At 46.5% G+C, this 20,968-nt stretch overlaps 1 protein-coding gene across 6 annotated transcripts in view; it reads right to left on the bottom strand.

Moving 5' to 3' along the window:
- The window catches only part of RIPOR2 (RHO family interacting cell polarization regulator 2), a 70,290-nt gene extending 60,136 nt beyond the window's left edge, over positions 1–10,154 (bottom strand). For 3 of the 6 annotated variants that reach the window (XM_080378546.1, XM_080378545.1, XM_080378544.1), the window contains exon 1: positions 9,868–10,152. In XM_080378546.1, coding sequence (XP_080234672.1) covers positions 9,868–9,928 — 61 coding nt within the window. In that variant the 5' untranslated portion in view covers positions 9,929–10,152. Of the gene's footprint in view, positions 1–9,867 lie in introns of all 6 variants that reach the window. The other 3 variants (XM_080378542.1, XM_080378543.1, XM_080378541.1) reach the window with 2 other exon arrangements.
- Positions 10,155–20,968: the final 10,814 nt, after the last annotated feature.

Genomic DNA, 20,968 nt, shown 5'->3' on the forward strand with positions numbered 1-20,968 from the left:
TGAAGGTGTAGAGCAGCTTTTCAGGCCACATCACTGGGGGCTCTGGAGCGGATTCGAATTAAAAAATCACAAGTAATATGTAACTTGAGGCAAACAAATAGCGTTTCTTTAGGGGCATGGTCTGGCTTTGTGGCTGAGGTTAAATAACACCAGTTAAACCACGCCAGTTTTTGAACATCTGACCCTGGGTACTATTTTCAGAGCAGTGATTTTTGAAGTGATTAATGACAACAGCTTGGCACTAATCTGTGGCTGGTGTTGCTGATTAAGCTAACTCTTACTTGGCTCACAACAGGCATCAGGAATAGAATAGGCAGGAAGCTCCCCAGAGCGACAGAAGAGGCAAAGCAGATCAGGACCTCCCGAGCTGCCTGCTTTTCCACGGAAAATTTTAAAAAAGCTATAGCCATCCAACTCCAGAGCTGAGCTCAGCAGTGCTGGAGGGCTTTACTCCTCCTGTGGCTCCGTTTTGCTTTGAGAATATTTCTATATGGACCCTTTTCGACATTCCCACCCTGCTCAATAAAAAGAGTGCCTTGCTTGTTCAATGCATGCTAGCATGGCTAGTGTGGCACTGTGTGAATGTGTTTGTAGGAGGACCTCAGAGATAGTATCTAGCTTCAAATCTATCCACATTTGTAAAACCTCTCCTTTCTCCAAGGTGCTCAAGAGAAGGAAATCTGTTAGTTCAGTGTAAAGTTGTAACCCAATCCTTCAGTCCTGATGTAACCCAGCCTCCCCAAATAATTCAATCTATAAATTATCCAGATTATCCAGATGCCACCCCAGAACACAGGGGTTCCCTAGAGGAAGCGGGCTGCGCTCGCTCTGCTCTTTCCATCACCACCACTAAGAAACCGCAGTGACCTCTGGTCTGCTGGTGGTGTTTGAGACAGAAAAAGATCTCATTTGCTTGGCGCTACCTCTGTTAGCTCCATGACACTACCTGCGCTCTGCCCTATCTTTTTCTCTTTCCTTCTCAAGTGAGAGAAAGCAGTGAGCAGGACTCCAAAACTTACAAGGAGTTCTTGGTTGGCAAACTGCGCTTCTACACAGTCACAACCATCCTGCTAAAATGAACATGGTGCCTTGTAGGTCGCATCCATGCTCACAGCAGAGCTCTTCCACTGCCCTGAGCTACCACGAAGTAAGAAGGATGCAAGTGAAGCTCCATTTATGCCATGGAGCCTGAATGTTGGCCAGCCTTGTTACCCACTGGCACCTTAATCACAAACTTCAGAGAGCTGTAAGGCAAAGATGTAAGATTTTATAAGCTCATCTCCAAGAGGGTTCTGCAGGAGTCCTTGAAAGCTTAGTGTCTATGGTAGTGGCGATATATTCACAGGGCCTTTAGCCATCCCGTCGAGCCCCTCAGAGAGGCTGGCCCTCCCTTTTCTGCCACAGGTGGCTCTGACACCCCTCCAGGGAAGCTCTCAGATTGTTGCTTGCTCGGCCACTGCCATTCCCGAACCAAACCGTAGATTCACACCTCAGGCAGCCCAGGGGGCTTTCCACTCCAGTATTGCATGGCTTGGAGGGAGGATCAGTTGCACAAAAGCTCCTCCCTGCAGGTGACTTTCCTTGGGCCAGGCACGGGACTGGCAGGAAGGCAGGGCTGGCCCCAGGAGCAGCCTGGCATGATGAAAGGGGAGGCCCTACAAGCCCTTGTGTGTGTCGCTACGCACACCTCAGATGGCTCTGTCTGAGTTTTTGGGCAAGTTTTGGGTTTTGCTTCCCAGGAAAGTCATTTTACCTGGGGTTATAGGCTTGACTATTTGTGGGGCCGGGATGTTTGTAGCATCTTTTCTTCTCTGTGGGATGGGTCATTATTAATTTCAGGCAGGCTCACACAATGCCATGACATAGGCAGTAAAGACCAGGTGGTGTCCTGGCATGGGTCTGCTGAGTGGTGTTGCAGGAGCAACCTGGGCACTGAGCTCCCCCACTGTGATGTATCAGGGCAGTACCAAGTGTAGGCAGTTTTCCCAGTGGGGCACAGCTAAAAGCACCGCTGTGCATGTGGGAACCTAACTCAGGCCTGTGTGGGCAGTACCTTGGCTACCGAGCCCTGTCCAGAGGCAAAGTGCAAGCAGAGTATCGCTTTAATGGTACGTGGTTGCTGCAGGGCTTCCTAGCTGGGACCTGCAATCACAAAGATGAGGCTACCTGGCTCCTGCAGTGAGTCTGCCTCCTGTCACCCTGCCTGGGGACCGGCCACCCCTATGGACTTGCATCCTGAGCATGGGCAGCAGCCACGCTTTGTGCCCGCTGCTGCCAGCCTAGCAGCAGGGGCCTGCCACGGGCAGGGAAACAGCCAGGGTCTTCCAGCAGTGATGGATCCCCATTTCCATCCTCTGAATTGGCACCAGGAGGGACACCCTCTCTCTCTCTCTCTCTCTCTTTCTCTCCTGTGAGGCGAACTTAAGGTAACCAGCTTTAGAACTTAGGACCCAAAATGTCTGAGAATGTTGGTAAAGAGGTGCTTCAAACTGCCCCAGTTTTAATGCGGATGGATTTATCCCTGCCATTTGTTCAGGCGGGGGCTGGGTCACAGTAGGATTTTCCCTAAAATCCCATTTTATTTTCTCACTCTCTGTGTCTTCCTTTATTTCCACCTCACTTCTTGTTTTTCCATCTTTTTACCAACTATTTGAACTCTAGGCATCATTTCCAAGCTCCAGGTCTCTGAACTTTCCAGTTCCCAGACTGCCTACAATTAAACCAGAGTAAGTCAATGCCAGCCTCTGTAAGTTATGCAGCGTTAAGCCTACTGTGCTCAGGATTTCCATAGCGGTTTTGCTTCACCTGTTTTCCAGTTGCCAAAGACACAGGAATATCAGTGGCTCTTCACAGCGTGAATATTTCCCTGCACACTCCCCACCCGATCTTTTTTGGGGTGTGCAAATGCACACACATGCACACACACACACACACACCCCCCCTTGGCAGAAGGTCTGTAGGTTGAGCTGTGAATTTCAGCAGTGGGGAAGGATTTCTTAGGTGGCAGCCACATCAGGACCCCTCTTCAAAACATTTCCCTGCTTTTAGATGCCAGATCAAGACAACATTGTTTAAAATTCTCTGGGGCCTAAGAGCATCCGTCACCCCCCAAGCAATGCTGCGTTATAGAGAAATCCTACCGTTGGGAAGTCACCCCACCATCAACGTTTTAGTGCCTCTGTGACATTGTCCAGTGCTTGACTACTCTCCCCTCTCTAATTCATGTTCTCAGACTGTTTTCACTCCTTGCCTTTTAACTCTGAACTTCCTGACCTGGTTGTTTTGTCACTGTCACACCCTAGGGACGCCAACCACAGGGCTTTGGTTTTAGCATCCAGGCAGGCGGAAGCTCATTTCAGAGGCGGCTGAGCTGTGCCTCGAATTGTTAAAGGGGTGAAGTTGTTTATGCCACCAGCTCATGCTAGCCAAGCCACATTTATTTTGTGACTTTAGTGATGGGACTGGGTAACAAGAAGTTTGTGTTTCACGGAGCTTTGAAAAGTGATATCTAAAAACAGGAGGGGGGAAATGGGTGAAAAGGAAACAATTTTGCTTCACCCTTTGGTGCGACACTTGTTTTGCAAGCTTAGAACGTGGCCCAAGCACACCTAATCAGTGGTTTCTGTCTGGCTTGTACATACCTTCCTCTTTTCTCTGAGGGCTGGTTAAATGCCACTTGTTTATTTGACCTGTTTTTTCCCTTCACTGTTGTTATTATTAGTGATCTAGAAATACTGTCAACAAACACGAACCAAACATGTTGCCTTCAAGACATGGGGAAGGAAACAGCAAAAAGATCAAAGATCTTTAATTAAAAAACAGGGAGACAACAAAGCAGAAAGTTTCTATCATTTCAATCTTTTTTAATTTGGGGCTTCATTCTGCTTCAGCTACGGAGTGTGATGCCCGTTAAAAATAGCCCTCCAGCTGCCCAGGACAGCTGGACGCACTAGAGGTGGAGCATTGCTGGTGGGTCGGTGTGGGGGTGCCCGGGGTGGGGATGGATTGCTCACACAGACTCGTCTGACCACAAAAAGCTCTCTCACCCATCTGCATAGCTCTGCATCTGTCCATGGACAACAACCAAAGAGGCGCAGCTGCAAGCAGCAGGTGAGCGAAAGATTTAGCATAAACAGGAATAAGCAAAAATGCTCCATGAGAGAGCACCCTCTTTTCCACACCATCCTTGTCCTGCATGTTAAGTAGGCCTGCCCATGCTCTTGGAGAAAGGTGCTGCACTTAGTTTATAGGCCAAACATTTCTTACTACGATCTATCTGGTTGAAGCAGCCACTGTTGCCTTGGTGATGAAGTGATGGGACTTCTCTTCCTCTGGCTGCAGTGGGTATGGCATACGTGTTCACTGTCTCTAGGAACACGAGAAAAGCCAAAAGGACAGGTAGGGCTGGTGGCACCTGTAAATGTTTCCAGGACAATGCTCCATAGTCTCCCATGTCCTATCTCAGCCTTCTTAGTTATTAGGCACTCATATGCTGGAAAAAGTAGACATGTCGAACTCTGTTTGGGGTGAAAACACAGGAAAAATGGTATCTCTAGATGTCTGAGATAGACATCCATTGGAATGCCGTACTGACATGTACACATAAATATCTTTAGAAGACATAAATTGCTTAAACTTGCACTAGTTTGATGCGATCGGTGGGGCAGGGATATACCTGAGCTGGCTCTCCCCAGAGAGGGGCTGGCAGTGGTGGGTGAGTGGCTGGCCAGCTGCAGCATGGAAAGCAGCCTGGTCCAGTGGGTCACAGGTAAGCTGTGATACTGGTCACCCCGCGTGACTTTTAGACAAGTCAGTGCAGCTGTGTGTCTGCGGAAAGCATAGTGTCTTGTATTGCTTTAGGGGAAGAGAAAAGTTGCTTAACCCAAATTGTTGCTGAATAAAGAGCATGTCTCAACTTTAAGCTAACATCCAAACCTGTATCCTCATTTTTTTCTAACATCAGAAGCAATGTTACAATACACCAGGTGGAGCACATAACCATGAACAGCAGCTACCTTTCATTGCAGCTAAGCCTCAAATCTGATCCTAAACCCCAGAGCGAAAACTCTTTTCTCCCTTAAAAAGGGCAGGCAGGCTTTACAAGGATGTAAAGGCATCTGGTACGTTTTTGAAGCATACCTTAAAACTTTGATGCAGTTACTGTTCTGCTGGGAGCCTTGGTGGGTGGCAGTGCTGGAGTGTGTCTGTGTGCCGTAGCAGCGCGGCAGTTCTGTGCAAGGAGAGGGCCCTGGGACTCTGACACTGTGCAGTGCGCTGCCTGAAGCGGGGCTCTGGTCTACTGAACCAGAGGATGCACTCACTTACTGAACAGCATGAAAAAAGACATCTTTGCTTTTTTTTCCCCATACTTTGGGAACACGGATGGGATTTTGTGTTGGTTCTGGCCTGAGAGGCAGGTCATGCTTACGGCAGGTACAACCAGAGGGCACATACAGGGGCTGGGAAGTGGAGATGCGAGGACAGGTTGGTGTGGAGCAGCTGTGTGAAAAGATCTGCAATAAATCACAGCCTAATTTCTATTTCTCCTGTGCATTCTCGGTTTGGATATGTTGATCACTACTAACAAAATGCCTGGACTCATATGCTTGACATGTTTACTGAGTGCTTGCAAACTCTGTGCATGGATGTATCTGTATTCATCTAGGAGCTCCTGCTGTGCCAAGCCCCCAGCTCCAGTCAGAGGCTGTGCTGGAGTGGTGGCACCGTGCCTCTGTGTGAGCACTCAGCTCTCCTCCCAGGGGAAACCAGGATCTGCCAAGAGAGCTGACTTGTGTCCAAATTTCCCTGCCTCCCTGTGGCTGGGAGCCACAGGAGCCCTCCTGGCTCCTCAGCTTAGACAGACCCAAGGAAAACCCACACCTGTTTGGCTGCAGTGATGAGGGGAAGCCTTGCACTAGTGGAAGCGATTTCTTTTTAATGAAATATAACTTCAGAATCTCAGGCACTTAGAGTCACTAAAAATGAAAAAGCGTTTTCCCCAAAGTAGGTGTTTTCACCTAACAAAGGTGTAAAACTAACTGAAGTCACTTGCCTTGAATTAGCATAATGAGTAAGGCTTTAAAAGAAATGAAACCTACCACTGCCTGTACTTTCAAGAGGGTAAGGCAGTTCCTTCTCAAAACTTTTGCATACTGCACCTGTGTCCTGTTAAACAAAGGCCACGTTGCAGAGGACAGGGAGTTGCACCTCACTGAATCTACGCAAAGTCATTGGCAAAGTCTCTTCAGTCTTTGAGGGAGATAGCACAATGTAAGTGCAAGGTTATTATTAGAAAAGAAGAAAATTATCTAACAGATATTCTTTCAGGATGAACATATTTCAAATTCTCGAATACCTATTGCCAGAGTCAGCCTAATCTTTTGTGAAGATATATATAGTATACTGTGTCACACCCAGCTCTGTGACTTGGGATTTCAATATACAATAAGGAAAACCAATGCTATTGGAGCATAAGGGGATGAAAATGGTGAAGTTATCAATGATGCTGCAGAAAATACAGAAGTTTTGGACAAATGTTTTTGTTTGCATGTGGGAAAATATCAGTGCCAGCTTACTGTCTATATAAATGAGAAAGTATTTCCCCCTTTGTTAAAATATTCCCCTCTTTTCCCAAAGAAGAATTTTAAAATACAGCTTTGGAAAGAGTTATCCCAGGGACTCTTTGCTGATTTTTCGAGAAACATGAAACACCAGAGGATTTCCAGAGAGTGATGAGTTCATGTTGTGTCACTAGCAATGTGATAGCCTGGCAGTGGTCCTGGCCTCATTATGGAATAGCTGGTGTAGGAGTCATACAAGCAAAATTAAAGATGGAGTACAATCAGTGGCACTTGTTAGGGTTTTAGAGAAAATAGTTGTATTGATAGTGTACTTGGACTTTTGTAAGAAATATTACTTGGTACTACATGAGATCTTGACCAAGAACCTTGAACTGGAGTAGATCAATATGAGATGTGCTGAATGCATCCAAAAGAAAGACAGATGTAACCCAGCTGAGGAATCATCAGGGATGCCAGTTTCTAGTGAGGACCTGCACAGGCTGGTCTTCTCTCTATGGGGGACTTTATGTCCCCACGGGACTCTACGTCAGTGACTTGCAAGGGAACTTTAAACAGTGACTGACCAAATATGCAGATGGCACAATGTCTGGGGAAGTGGTAAATTGCTCCAAGAACAGGCTACTTGAAAAAGTAAGCTGATTCATCTGGGTTTAGAATGGGCATAGCTGGGAGCAAAAGATATAAGCCATAATTATGCAATAGTATTGACTCTGTCCTGAGAAATTTTGATGCTGAGAGACTTGAAGATTATAGAGGAAAATCTGATGAAGAGGAGACTCTCATGTGATGCTGGGACCCAAAAAGGACTCAGGCGGTCCTTATATATACTAACCGATCCTTGAACTGATCCTGATATGTATATATTTTTACATATATATGCATATATTTATAAAGTATGAGTAAACAGGTCGTGTAACTTCTGGACTTCTCCCTGATGTAACCCTTTTGGAGTGGTGGGCTCTATGTTTGTGTCCATGACTCCAGAGGACTGGTCCCAAGAATCATGAAAATGCTTAAAAGATTAAAATTCACACTTTATAAAGAAACAGTCGTTGATAACAGTCAGCTTGGCGAAGAGTAAGAGCTACAGTCTGCAGATAGCTCTATGAGACATTTATACATACAAGCACCAGTGAGTTCTTTGTTCACCTGGACAAGAGGGCAACAAACTCCAAAACCCCAGACAAATCAACACTAGAAGAAATAAGATGTAGCTACCTTTAACTGTGACAGTAGTTAAGCATTGGGACAAATTGAAAAGGTGGGTGGGAGATTTGCTTTCCAAATCAAGCTGGATGTGGAAAATAAAAAAAAAAAAAAATCAGCCCATGCCCTAAGAGCTGTGGTCTGTGCTGACCTGGGAGTTCAGCACCGGACAAACGCCTCCATCTGGCCTGAAAATCTGCAGCTGAGTTTTGGCTGGCACTGAGGTCTGTGCAGCTTGAGGGGGGCCGGGGGTGCCCTGTGACTGGCACCGCTCCCCTTGCTCGCACCCACCCCACCCGAGCAGCGCGGCGGCTCCTCCAGGGTCAGTGGTGCTCCAGGAATAGCAGCCAAAAAGTTAATGTTTCCCTGCTAACTCGTTCAAGAGAGAGGAGAGGGGGCTGAAGGGGAAGGCTAGCACTGTGTCGGTGCTGTTTGGGCTTTCCAGCTGGCAGGTCTGGGAGCCAACAGACCCTCTGGTCGAGGGAGCAGCTGGGGTAGGTTTGTTCCCAGTTACACACAGTTGACTTGAAGATGTTGTCACCACCTCACAGGCTCATAGGATAACTCAGGTGGGAAGGGACCTCAGGAGGTCATCTAGTCCAACCTCCTGCTCCAAGCAGGGTCATGGAGAAATTTCTAAAATGTTCCTGCCTTTGAAAAGCCAGCTTCTTCTAGCTGTTGCTGGATCAGCCCTGCCAGAAACAACTTAGCTGAGAGGCTGGAAAGGATTGCTTAAGCACTGTATCTTTCCCTTCATATAACACAATATAAATGTCGAATAACCTGCACGCATTCCTCTCCTTCCCACCTACGTTTCTGATTAAGAACATAGGCTAGAGGTTTCAGAAACAGCAGTGAAGCCTAAATCCCACTGGTTATTCAGAGTACTTGGAAATGTCCATATCAAGTTGAAGCACCTGCTGGTTATCCTGGGAAGCATCATCCACCTGTGTGAGGGCAGGATGCAGGGAGCACAACAGGGTACTTTCAATGCCAGTTAATTTGCCCAGTGGCATCAGGTCTTCCCTGGACTACCAGGATTTTTTCCTGAATGCAAATGCTCTGACCTCTCTTTTCTGCAAATCCATTGCCATGTGAGCCTAAACTGGCACACAGGGCGAGGAGTGGGGGCACTTATACGTGAGAAATGTATTTGAGCACAGACAGTACATCACTGAAACTGCTTTCTTTTTTATGTTGATGCCTTTCAGTGGGGCTCAGATAACTTGATTTGGCACTATTCACTGCTAAGTTTTCCATACCAACCGCAGCTGAGCTTTGTTTAAATGAGGTTTGCTGAAGCTGTGCTGAAAGTGAGTTTAAAGGTTCACAGTCTTTGGAGCAGATCCAGGCAGCTCTTTGTGCCTTCAACTCCCTTGGAAACTGTGGAGGGCTGGGGGCCGGGAGAAGATTTGCATGAGCAAGTTCTCCCCCTGGCCCCTGCTTGAGTGCAAGGGGGAGCAGCAAGCAGTGGCAGAAATTAGACACCATGAGACAGATTATTGCTTCTCCTCTGGGTCCTCTTACCTGCATCTCTGCTATTTTGACCTGGTAGCACTTGGTATACATGTAAACGGTGGCACAGGATGCAAGCAGCAAGGAATCAAGCTCTGGCAGAAGCATTTTTAGGGATAAGAAACTATGGCACCAGCTTTGTGCCCTGGATTGTGGCAGTTGGAGAGGAGAAGGCTAATTTTTTTCAGCTAATTTAATTGCCTTTAGCCTCTGTAAAGAGCCCCGACTACTGTAACAGCAGCTGCACCTGCAGTGTTGAATGCCCAGCACACTACTTTCTTTAGCGCGGCCACTGTAGAAAGCACACTTGGTGTCCCCGCAGCTTTCTTCTTCTGCAGTAACCTCCTTGCTGAGGAAGCAAGCTGCTGAACCAGTGTGAAAGTTATTTTCATTGTATGTGGGTGCTTTTGTTCTCTATTCTCTTAGGAGAAAAAGAAAGTCTAGTAACCCTGTGACCTTGGAGCCCATAGGCATCTTCAGATTTACCCAGGAAATACCACCCAAGCTAGAAACGGGTCTCTAGTCAGAGTGGGAGAGGGATTAGTTTAATAAAAGATGACTTTACCTTCCCCAAAGGCATCATCTTCTTCTCCAGGCGCAGTCATTTCTTCTTGGGCGTGCTGCATTGTGGCGAGGATGCAGCTTGGGGAGCAGCCAGAGCCGAGTGCTTGAACTGGTTCCTACGCTACAGCTTGACTATTGCCTTGCACCGGTTTCCTAAACATTTTGGTGGCAACAGCTTCCGCATCTGCACTTACGAAAATAGTCTCATTCATACGAATAACGCTTCTTGTTTTTACAGGCAGCCTTTGAGATGGGTTTTGTGGTGGGGCGTCCTTACTGCTGAGAGAGAAGTAGATTTTGAGAGCAGAGGCAGGCAGGACGGGCTCAAAACCAGGCTGCCCTGTGCTGGGAATGCCACAGTGGAGCACAGCCCTGCCAGCCCGGGGTGTAGGGGCTTTGCATATGAATGTGAATCCTTTCTGGTGGCAGAGGTAGAGCTGGGGACCAACTCGCCCTGCTCAGTCTGCAGAGCAGCTTGCTTTCACCCCAGGGAGAGTTTGACCAGAGTAGCCCCCCCAGGCTCTCTCAGTGCCACATATTCACAGGATTTAATTTTTTATTTAGCATGGCAGTGGCGACAGTGCATTCTTACCCACTCTGGAGTGACCCACAGCAGTGGACACGTGGACAAGCTGGAAAGCGACAGGTGACCGTATAGACAGATGCACTAGCAGGGACAAAATTCTTGCTGTTAGACTTTCCCAAATCACTGTCTTCAGTGTATTATCACACCTAAGGACCTTCCTGATGGTAAGGTGAACAACAGAAGAACATCAAAGTAAAACTTGCTGTTATTTGAGCATCTCTGTCACTACTAATTCTGCTTCACAGTGGCCCATTCAGTTGCTGTGTTTCCTGGATTTTATAAAGCAAGTTGACTCCTTCCTGCCAGGTCTCTCAATTTATAAGAAGACCTTGCCTACAAATTAACTTACTCTAAACTTGCACAAAAATACGTTTGGGCTTCAGGTGGTATCTGAGCCTTGCATAGCCCTGCTGACTTCATCAGACCACTCAGGGATATTCGTGTGCACGTGTGTGCACATCCAGCTGTGGGACCTAACACCGGTAGTCCCTCAGAACTCTGCTAGCAGAACTTAGTGTGTAATGGCAGTAAACCTGTACTGGGTTTTGATTACTCAGTCTAGTAATTGCATGTGTCACCACACCCTAGAAAGCAAGACTCCCAGCACAGCAGTGGCGTTTGATAGAGCTTCTGGTAGATGAGTCACAACTAGATAAAATGAGCTCATATCTAATTATTATGTGTTTTTTTAAAAAAAAAGATCTAGCAGTGGGTTTCTGCAGGGCTGAAAATGGAGACAGCTGCCCCCCTAGGCAGTGAACTAGTCTAGATGGAGAAGATGGGCAGGATCATTTGGAGTGCCTGACCTAATCCCATCCCAGGCATGTTCATTAGCTCCTGTAGCAAATCCTGTGGCAGCATCTTGGTCATCATAGGAAGGTGAAAATCCCCTTCCCAGCTCAAGCACCGCCTTCCCCTGGATTCAGGGTAAGGTGCCTCCCGGTCCCTGGAAAGCGGCACTGCGTCCTGCAGAGCTCGTTCCTCTCCCTTGCTGTCACATTGAGCATCTCAGCTACACAACCTGGGGGCTGCTGCCTTGCCAGGGCTGGGAAGCTGTGTTTTCCTAGGTGGACGTGGCTGAAATCAAGAGCCTCTTAGGACTGCTTTTTGATGGGACAGTATGACTTGGCTGCCTGGTTGTTTCTCTGCCACAGCAGCAAGACTCCTGGAGGAGCTCCGTTCCCAGGAGGCTCTCTCGTGCTTTGCTTTAAAGTTACAATTGTTTAAATCCCTGTGGAGTAAATACTACACTTTGGCTCAATGGGTAAGAAAGCAGACCTGTTTCTGGCCCCACTGGACAGGTTTGCAGACGTCCCTTCATCTTTCTAGACTTCCCCCCCTCACACTTTTTCCTGCCTTGCTTATTTGAAGTGATTTCTTCAGGCAAGAACCGTCTCTGATTAGGTGGTAGCTACACCCTATTGTGTTCAATGGGAGCATCCCTCTTCCTCTGTAAGACCCTCTTGCCACGGTGATGAGTAGATGAAGACAGTGATAAAAAGAGAAAAATCCTATTATGGTGTGATGAGGGGAAACAGGGCAGAAGAGAGGATCGGTGAGAAAAAGGAGAGAGGTGTGAGAAGAGGAATAACAAGGTGGAGACATGAAAGCTGCAGAGGAAAAGCATCGATCTGGAAGGAGGGGGTGCTGATGCAGGGAGGACTGCAGCTCTGCAGGCGCTGCCACCCAGGGTCAGAGCTGGAAACCACTAAGCTTGCAGAGCCTGGTGGAGCCAGCGTGTGAGAAGATTGCCAGGGTGAGGGAAAGGAGAAGTGCTGAAGGAAGGGCAGTCACAGGGTGTACCTTGCCTTAAAACTTCCCAGCAAGAGCTGCTCCTGGCAGTGGGCAGCTGCTGCCGTATCCGTTTCCCTGAAGCAGCAGGTGGTGGATGGGAGAAATCTTGAGCCCCTGTAAAGACAATGGCTAAACTGCCCCAGCATGCTGTGGAGCACGTCAGTCTCTGAGGACCAGTGTGGACCAGAAGAGGCTTTGCTGTTCCTGCTGAGGAGGAATTTTGGGCTTGATTCAAATAGGTTGCAAGATGATCAGTACTACACATACAGAATGACTCAAAACAGACAGACAGCCTAGCAGGGAGAAACCTGGAGAAAATACCCTGCAACAGCAATGCTCTCTTTCCTGAGTTGTCCTACAGTTGGAACTCATTTGTAAATCGGGCATGGGAAGTTTTAGCCATTTACCGCTTCCTTCAGAAACACGAAGGAGCAAGCCATGCTGTCCTGGTTATTGTGGCAGCTCCCTTTTGTACTGCATTTCCCTGGGACTTAAAGTTATTTCCTTACCCACTGTTTTCAGTCAGCCTCTCCGGATGCCTGTTACCTTGACAGCCCTTTTTTCTTTTATTTTGGGGAATTAAAAGGCATCAAAAGCTGTCCTCTCTCCCGAAAACAACTGTCACCAGAATGAACACACCAGTCGGTCTGGTGATGAATGGTAATGACTCAGCCTCCATTGCAGACACACAAAGAGGAGTCGCTTTGATTCGTTCCTGTTTGCCACATCGTCCCTTGATGGCAGCCTCACCTACATTGCTTGCAGCATGCACGTTCCTCCAGAAACCTGTCCCCCAGGGGCGGGTGGGGCTCTTTCCCTCCAGGCAGGACAAGTTAACAGACCAAAGCAGCCCACTTCCCACGGATTCCCAGGCCCCCCTTCCCCCTGCTCCATCTTTGCATTTGGAGCAGCATAATTTTGCCCTGCCAGTTTGCATGCCCGTGTCTTTGCTGTTTACTGATCTCAACCATCCAGCCTAACAAAGTGGCTTCCTCTCTGCTCTATTTTATAGCATCTCAGCTTTTTTTTTTTTTTTTTCCCCTCTGTACCTACTTTTATCTCATTCTTGTTGAGCTGTTCCAAAACACAGTAACTTTTCTTTCCACCTGTTGGCTAATGAAGCCCCACTCCACACCAAAAAAACCCACACCCAAATCAATTTTACAGTCACTGTGAAAAAGACGCGTGTGTTTTTCATGTAACCATATCTGATGCTGCTCTCAGAAAAAGCCACCACCCATCCTTTAAGAACATGTCAACAAAAGTGGGGGAGACTAGGGAAATGTCAAAAACAAGGGTAGATCAAGCAAAATGAGGCAGCTTTTATAACAACTTTAAATCACCCCAACCTTACTCTTCTTCCACTGCAACTTACTTTATTAGAATTTCTGACCCAGGGGAAAAATCAAGTGTTCTGATGCTTTATCTTCATATACAGGACTAAAAGCCAAGACATAATGAAAAAATGTAAAAAATTGTGCTATTTAGCAGTGTTGGATGGGGTTGTTTTAATTCATCCCTACCTTAAGTTACCAACACCTCCACAAGCAGCAGGGGAGGCGAGCTGGCCATTTTCTGCCCTGCTATGCAGATGCAGAAGGGAGGGGTCTTAAACAGCTTCTGCCCTATTCATTTCTCCTCTGGCTCCAGCACAAGGAGGATTTCCAAGATACAGAAAGTTGTGTGTCAGAGGGTTAGTTAGTGCCCTGCTTTTTTCTGAGCCTATTTTGGGGCTGAAGACTGAATTTGGAGGGATAACCCCCATGGAAAACAAGGAGGAAAAAAAAGAGATAAAGGAAGGGCAGATGACTGAGGTGGAGACAGTATGAAGAAGGAAGTAGGAAAACGTGATTGACACCTTTATTTGTTACTGGTCAGTTTGGGAAAGGAGTATTCACATGGATTTAGAGTACTTGTAAAAGTTTTGCTCTGGATATTGCTGCAGTTTCAGTTCTCTTGGTAATCATCCTCCTCAGAAACCTGAGTTCCAATAACTTGTCTAGTTGTTAACTCATTTGCAAGTTACAGGGACTCCAGGGACTTAGATAGTTTAGGCAGCCTGTGTCAGTGACTGATTGAGCTTAGTATAATTTTTCTCTTTTTTTCTTCTTCTTCTTCTTTTTTTTTTTTTTTTTAATAGGGATTCTAAATTCCAGAGAAATCTTGGGAGGAATTCTCCTTCTTTACTGTCCAAGAGGAGAGCAAGCAGGCCAGGATGGTAGTAGACATGACTCACTCCACACAGCTTCACAGATCTTAGAAGCCCTGTGCCCAAATCTTTGTGAGGCTATAAAATACACGCTGTGTATTTCAGAGAGCTGAAAAAAGGGCATGCTCCAGGAACCGTTCCCCCAGCAGAGAGGACAGTGGCTCCCAAGGACCCCCGTACACTGCGTTAGCCGGTGGAGATGAGCTGTGTCTGAGCTGGCCTCTGGGCAAGCTGCACTCTTGTGCCAGGGAAGTCATAGTGCCAGTCTAGGACGTAGCTCAACACACTTGAGCTATGCAAAAGCTGTGGTGACTGAAGAGCATCTGGCTGGGTCCCCTAGCCCAGCTGGTGTCCATGTCCATCTTGGACACCTTGGTTTGGGGGCTGGGGGGGAGCTCTGCGCACAGCCTTGTACTCAATGCCCCAGCAGACACGCACATTGCAGTGAGCAGGAACCGTGACACACGTGTTATTGCTGCCCTGCTGTCTCCCTTCGTGTTCCCTGCCGTGTCGTGAGCTGTGACTCCATCACGTAGACGAGTTGCATGTGTGTCCATTCAGGCATGTTACTGCAATCCACAACTCCTAGATCATCCCACCAGGCCCATCAAAAGTGATTTTGGCTTTCTTCTTTCTCTAAGAGAGACATTATTCATTCCAGTATCACTTGGCCTATGAAAGTAAATCATTAACTTCTTATAGAAAAATAACTATTTCATTTTGAAGGGAGGAAGGAAACCATCCTAGATGAAACCCCACAGAATGAATATAATCTTGAAAATTCCACTTAGTAAGTAGCTCCTAGTGGTTCGTTATCAAAGGAGGACAAAAAGGTCAAGTGTAATTTCACAGAGCTCAGCCTTGGATCTGGTATTATTCAATATATCCCTTAATTTCCTAGATGACGGAATGGATATGATCACACTCATTACAACTGCAGATGCCAGTTTGCCCAGAATTATATGTTCACTGGAGGACAGAATCAAAATTCAAGCTAATGTTGACAAATTGGAGAAGTGGTCTGGAAAAAATTAAATGCAAGAGAGCAAGCTGTGAAGTAATATGCTCAAGAAAAAATAATCAACCTCATAAATGCAGGGTGAGGAATGGCTGCTAAAGTACCATGTTTTCAGAAAGGGGGCTGGAGGCAACTAAATGGGGTTCAGCAATAACAGCTGAAAACAGCAAACAGCTTGCCATCAGGTGTGATCAAAAGCAGAGACACCACGTAATTTAGTCACTGTGGTTGGAGTTAGAAACGTCTCAGCCAAGGCAGGACACAGCTTTCGGGGATCAGTTCAAGGAGGACAGAGACTGGTGACAGCCCGGAGGGGAGCGACCAGACTGCTCAGAGGGCTAGAAAACAGGAATTTAAAGAAAAGATAGGAGAAGCTGGAACCACTTCATTTGAGGGAGAGAAGATGAATAGAGGAGATAAGAGCAGTCCTCAAACCCTCTTTTCCACCTTCGTGGTGCACAAGGAGTCATCAATTTAGACTGCAGAATGGAGGAAGCAAATTAGGTAGCAAACTAGTAGAAGCTAGGAAGAAACAAGTTAGGAAAAAACCCACCTTTCCAGCAGTCAAGACAGGAAGCAGCAAAAACAAGTGCTTGGGTGAGTCAGTGTTGAGTGAATCAGAGTGCTGCTTTAGCTTTCAAAGCATCTGTAAAGCTTTTGAAGAACAGAGTAGACAAGTAGCTATTGGGAATAATAAAAGAATAGTTGATTCTGCCTTAGGGAAGGGCAGTGGGAGTAGGGGATCTCTTGAGGACAGGCTCAATGCCATTTTGCTAGAGCAGCTATTGAGTAATGCTGGATTTCTACTTGTTAGATTTATTTCCTGGTGACACTTATCTGAGTGTTAAGTTGTCCCACTGCTTGAGGGGTCCAGCACATTCCAGTGGCTCTTGGCTGGGATGGGAATATCTTTGCTGTTTCAACTAATTTAAGAATCCCTACTGTCTTTCTCCTTCTGTAACAGATTTCCATGTTTGGTTGCTTTTGCCTTCATTCTTTCTTCCTAGTTATTTTCACACCTATTCCTCTGTGATCCAGTGAGGTCATTGTCATCAGCAAAGAATAGATGATAGATTTTTCATCCTTTGATGATTAAATGCCATGGGTTTCTCTCAGAAGTATTTCAGATTGTTTCCATAAATTGTTAAAGCAAAGCAGTCTGCGTACCATAATAACATGCAAACTAGCTGGTGTTATGCCCTGCATAACCGACAAATATGCTCAGTCCTGCTAAGCATTATGTCTAAAACCTTATGTCTTACTGAAGCTTACATAGCAATTATATACTGTTTTTACTGACTTGAACAAACTCTGAGATTGATCAAAGAGGTCTACGTGATATGCTAATGCCTATGCCAAAGCCACAAGACTTTCCCAATTTTCTCTACCATAGCATTTGTTAATCAAACATTTTTTCCCAAAAAGGAATTTTATTGGGTGTTGGAGGAAATAAAGGGAAGAAATTCATGTCATTGTCCAGGAAAGTATATTGCGTGTTGATTCACAGCAATATTTCAGTAATATTTCCATAAAGATACATGTTTCCTTTCTTTTCCTTTAGGTAGAGTATTAGAAATGGAATGAAAGCCCTGGGTCATTTATTTTAGACCCCCAGGTCATGCTGTCAAACAAACGGTTCCTGTAGATGAATGTCTCGCCTTCACATTAAATTAATTCTGCTTGTAGACTATTCAGGTTTGGAGCCTTTACCGCTCTTCATTGTGTACAATGTGTTTCCAGTTTCTCCAGCTGCTGGAAGGAGTTCATGAGTTGGCCTTTTCCCCTAGTCTTCTCTGCTTCTTCTAGTTCCAACCAGCACAGTGTTCGATCTGCTGCTGTGAGATGGTTCTTGACAGTACCGACCCCAGGCATTTCGCAAGACAACGTGGGGGGTTTTCTCTGCCAAAGGAATTTTGGAAGACACTCTCCCATATTCCCGCAAACTGTGGGTAAGACGGACAGCTTCAGTTGTGAGATGGCTCAGACCCTGCCTCAGGCAGCTGGAAAAGAAGCATGTGTGCATTTCTCTCAGGCAGTCTGACTTAGCCGCTTCCATCACCAGGACACGGCCAAGTCTCAGAATTTCCCCCTTGCCCACAACGCATTCTTTTCATCAGCCCCTAAAATGCTAAAAGTTACTGTTTAACATTAATCTGTGGCTCTCTTGCAGAGCACCGCTTAGCAGGGGCTGGTGGATATAAGGAATTGCTGCTGCAAATAATGTTCCAGGCAGAAGTATGAAATTCAGGCCATGCCTTTGTTTCCAAACTGTGTTACAGAGAAGGTTCAAACACCACAGGTCCTCACTGGCAGGGTTTTCTCTGCCAGACTGTATTTGCAAGAGCTGGAACAACCCTAAATCTTGAACCTCCTGTGTTTTGTAGGAAGGCATCACATCAGTCCAGCTCACACAGGTAACTGCACAGCTGGTGTGCCACCAGCTTCACCACAGGCTGGAGACACTAGTGAGGTGGTTTGGTTTCTAGCCCAGTCTGCTTTCTGTGAAACCTTTGCTGATACTGGTCCTGACTGAGGTGCTCTCTCTCTCCCCCAGGCCATGTGTCACTCACACGTGTTGCCAAGGTCCCAGGGAATCCGAACATTTAAACCCAAATTTAGGGGCAATGCCAACACTCAAGCTTTTGATCCTTCCCCAGTTGCTTATTACAACCCATGCACTACAGGTGACCATGGCACAGTTAGAGTGGGGTTGTATTAAAACCAGAGCATCTTGGGTTTAGAAAAACAAAGAGTTGGCTCCAAAGGCTGGAAAAGCTCTTTTATATAGCCTATTTTGCATGTGACAGCAGAGGAGAACCTTTTTGTTAAGGACAAAACGGATGTTGAGATGTGTCTATTCTGTTCTGGCTTTCAGGCAGCTTGTTGAGAACTTTTTCTGAAAAAAATCTCCCCGCTTTCTACTTGCAACCTCCTGGTACATCAGTGCCACTCTGGGATCGAGTTCTCCGAATAATTGCAACAGCAGGATTTACTTCTCCTTTTTCTGAAGCCCTAGAATAAAAGCATAGCTGAGAACGGAACTTGTGGTAAAGGAAATCTCACCGCAAGGGATCCCCACCCTGCTTGCCTTCCTCCTTGAGCAAGAGGTACAGGGCATGCGCAGGGGCTGGATGTGCACGGGGCTGGTAATAGCTCTCCTAGAGGTATTGCTTCATATTTACTCCTACAAAGTAGGGCAGAAAAGAGGGGGTTTTAATTATTTTGGGGTTTTAGCACAGTGTCTCACTTTTTGTTGAAAGTATTAGCATCTCAGAAACAGTGTAATGACCACAGCAGACCTATTTGGCGTTTGTGGGTTTGGTTGCTTTTAACTGAAGAACAACACTTCTCTCTCCCCTGCAAAGTAAAGAGTCAAAAGAAGGGATGTGGATTTGGGGCTCATCAAGACAAAGAAGTGAAAGCCACATCCATATCTTCCAAGAAGAAATTCTGGCAGCTGGGTGGGCAAACTGTGATATTTGTACAGTCTCTTAGAATGAGGAAATCTCTGCAAACATTTACATGCACCTGCAATTCCCTACCCCACAAAGGTAGTTCAAGGTGGGAAGTAAAGACTGGGGGTTCCACCTTCAAATGATGGATGTATGTAAACTGGCTGCTGTTGACCGTTGTATCCTGAAAAAATTTCACTCATAAAATGTACCTAAAGCCTTCCACTGACTGTACATGGTGAGGATTTTGGTTCCCTCCTGCTCCATTGCTGCATTAATACTTAGCTGGCTCACGGAAAGATCACCACCCACTGCATCCAGTGTTTCTTCAGCAGCCTTGATTTTGTTAATCAGCCCTCCTTTCATCCTGGCCTTTTTTTTTTGCTGAGAGTGCTACTTCAGAGAGGGCTGTACAACACAGAAAAGTAAAAATAGCAACAAGAATTTCAGCAAAATGTGGCACTCTATGCAATTACTTTTTTTCCTGTTTGCATCTCCTGAATTTTCTTTTCTAGCAAATTTAACTCTTGTGTAGAGACCACACACACCCCATATTGAGGCTAGTGAGAGGCTTTCCTGAACAGTGATAGATCATGGATTTAGCTTCTCAAAGTAAACAAAAAATGCTTCAGTCTGAAGTATGAGTGTTAATGAGTTTTAGTATTTTACACAACAGGCAATTCAGAAATAATATTAATGGCTGATAGAAAAAAAACATAAGCTGGCCAAAGGAAAACCAGAAACAAACTAGTGTATCCCCATGGGCAGATTCTTTGTTCTAGTACAGAATGGTGCTGTAGTTGATCTAACAGCCTCAGTACAAGCTTCGTTATTGCAGAAGAGACAAGAAACTGGTGACAGCAAAGCAGTCACCTACAGTGAGCAACAAAGCAGCTATTGTGGAAGACAGACCGGCGTGCCCTACTTCATGCTCTCTGCATGGAGAGTGTTACAGCCTGTGAAAAATCTTTAAGGCTGGGCTGGGGGAAGAGTATATTTTATCTCAGTTTGGCTTCATGCCAGTATCACCCGGTTCTGGAGACAGGCAGATGCTGCCGCTTGGGGAGAGGGGCACGGAGGGAAGAGCCCATGCGAGGGCTGGCTTCGTGGGCAGCAGTGGACACTGCCTAGCATGCAGCAGCTCACCTTTGCTGACACTGCAGTGCAAGGCAGAGCTCCGAGGAGAGCCTCTCCCCACCTTTTGCTGGGTCACTGCCCCCTGCCACAGCACCCTGCCCTCCCACCAGACTGCGGCTGGTGAGGAACAGGGATGGTACCCCTCCTCCCTGCTCCTCTGCAGAGGCTGGCCAGGTTGGGATAAAATATCAAAGTGAAAAGAAAAAACATTAAGGTTTTTTTTTTTTTCATCATGCATCTTAGCAACAGCACCTACACAAAAATCTAAGTATAAGATCTTTTACCCCCCACCTTTCCAAGCAATTAGCATGCTGAAATAGAGGCAAGAAACAGGATGGCGATGTCAAAACTGACATGTAGGAAGGCTGTTTCCTTTTTGCAAGGGCTTCACCGTGTGGACCAAGCTCGCTGAGAACAGTTTCTGAACCTTTCTCCTCCCCATGGAGAACTGCCTCCACAGCAGCTTTGGTACCTCTCCAAAACTGCCTGCTTTTGGTGACTGGCGCTCTCCTGGTAGTTGACGCCCAGAAGGTCTCACATTTTCAAAGCAAGAAAACCCCAGCCCCCATGGACTGATCTCCAGTGAAACTAGGTTGCTCAAAAACATTGGAGAGAGGTGGAGATGTAAGGCTGCCTGTTTAAGGTAGATAGACTGTCTCTTGGAGCAGAGCAGAGCAGAAAGGCAGCTGGTGACATATTCAGTGCAGAGCTGGCTCTGTCTGAGCCTTCTTCCGTCAGCCAGGTTTTAAATTAATCTCAATCTGGTCTCTGAATGTTGCTGGCAAGTTTTCTGATAAATTTAAGACTCAGAAGAAGCTAAAGAAAGATATTAGGCAGACAAATTTATGTTAGGGTTTCCAGGTGTGGCCAGTGGGGTGCCCGGTAAGCTGTGAAACTGGAGGCTGC

The sequence above is a fragment of the Falco punctatus genome, assembly GCF_963210335.1.
Source record: "Falco punctatus genome assembly, chromosome: 3".
Classification (NCBI taxonomy): Eukaryota; Metazoa; Chordata; class Aves; order Falconiformes; family Falconidae; genus Falco; species Falco punctatus.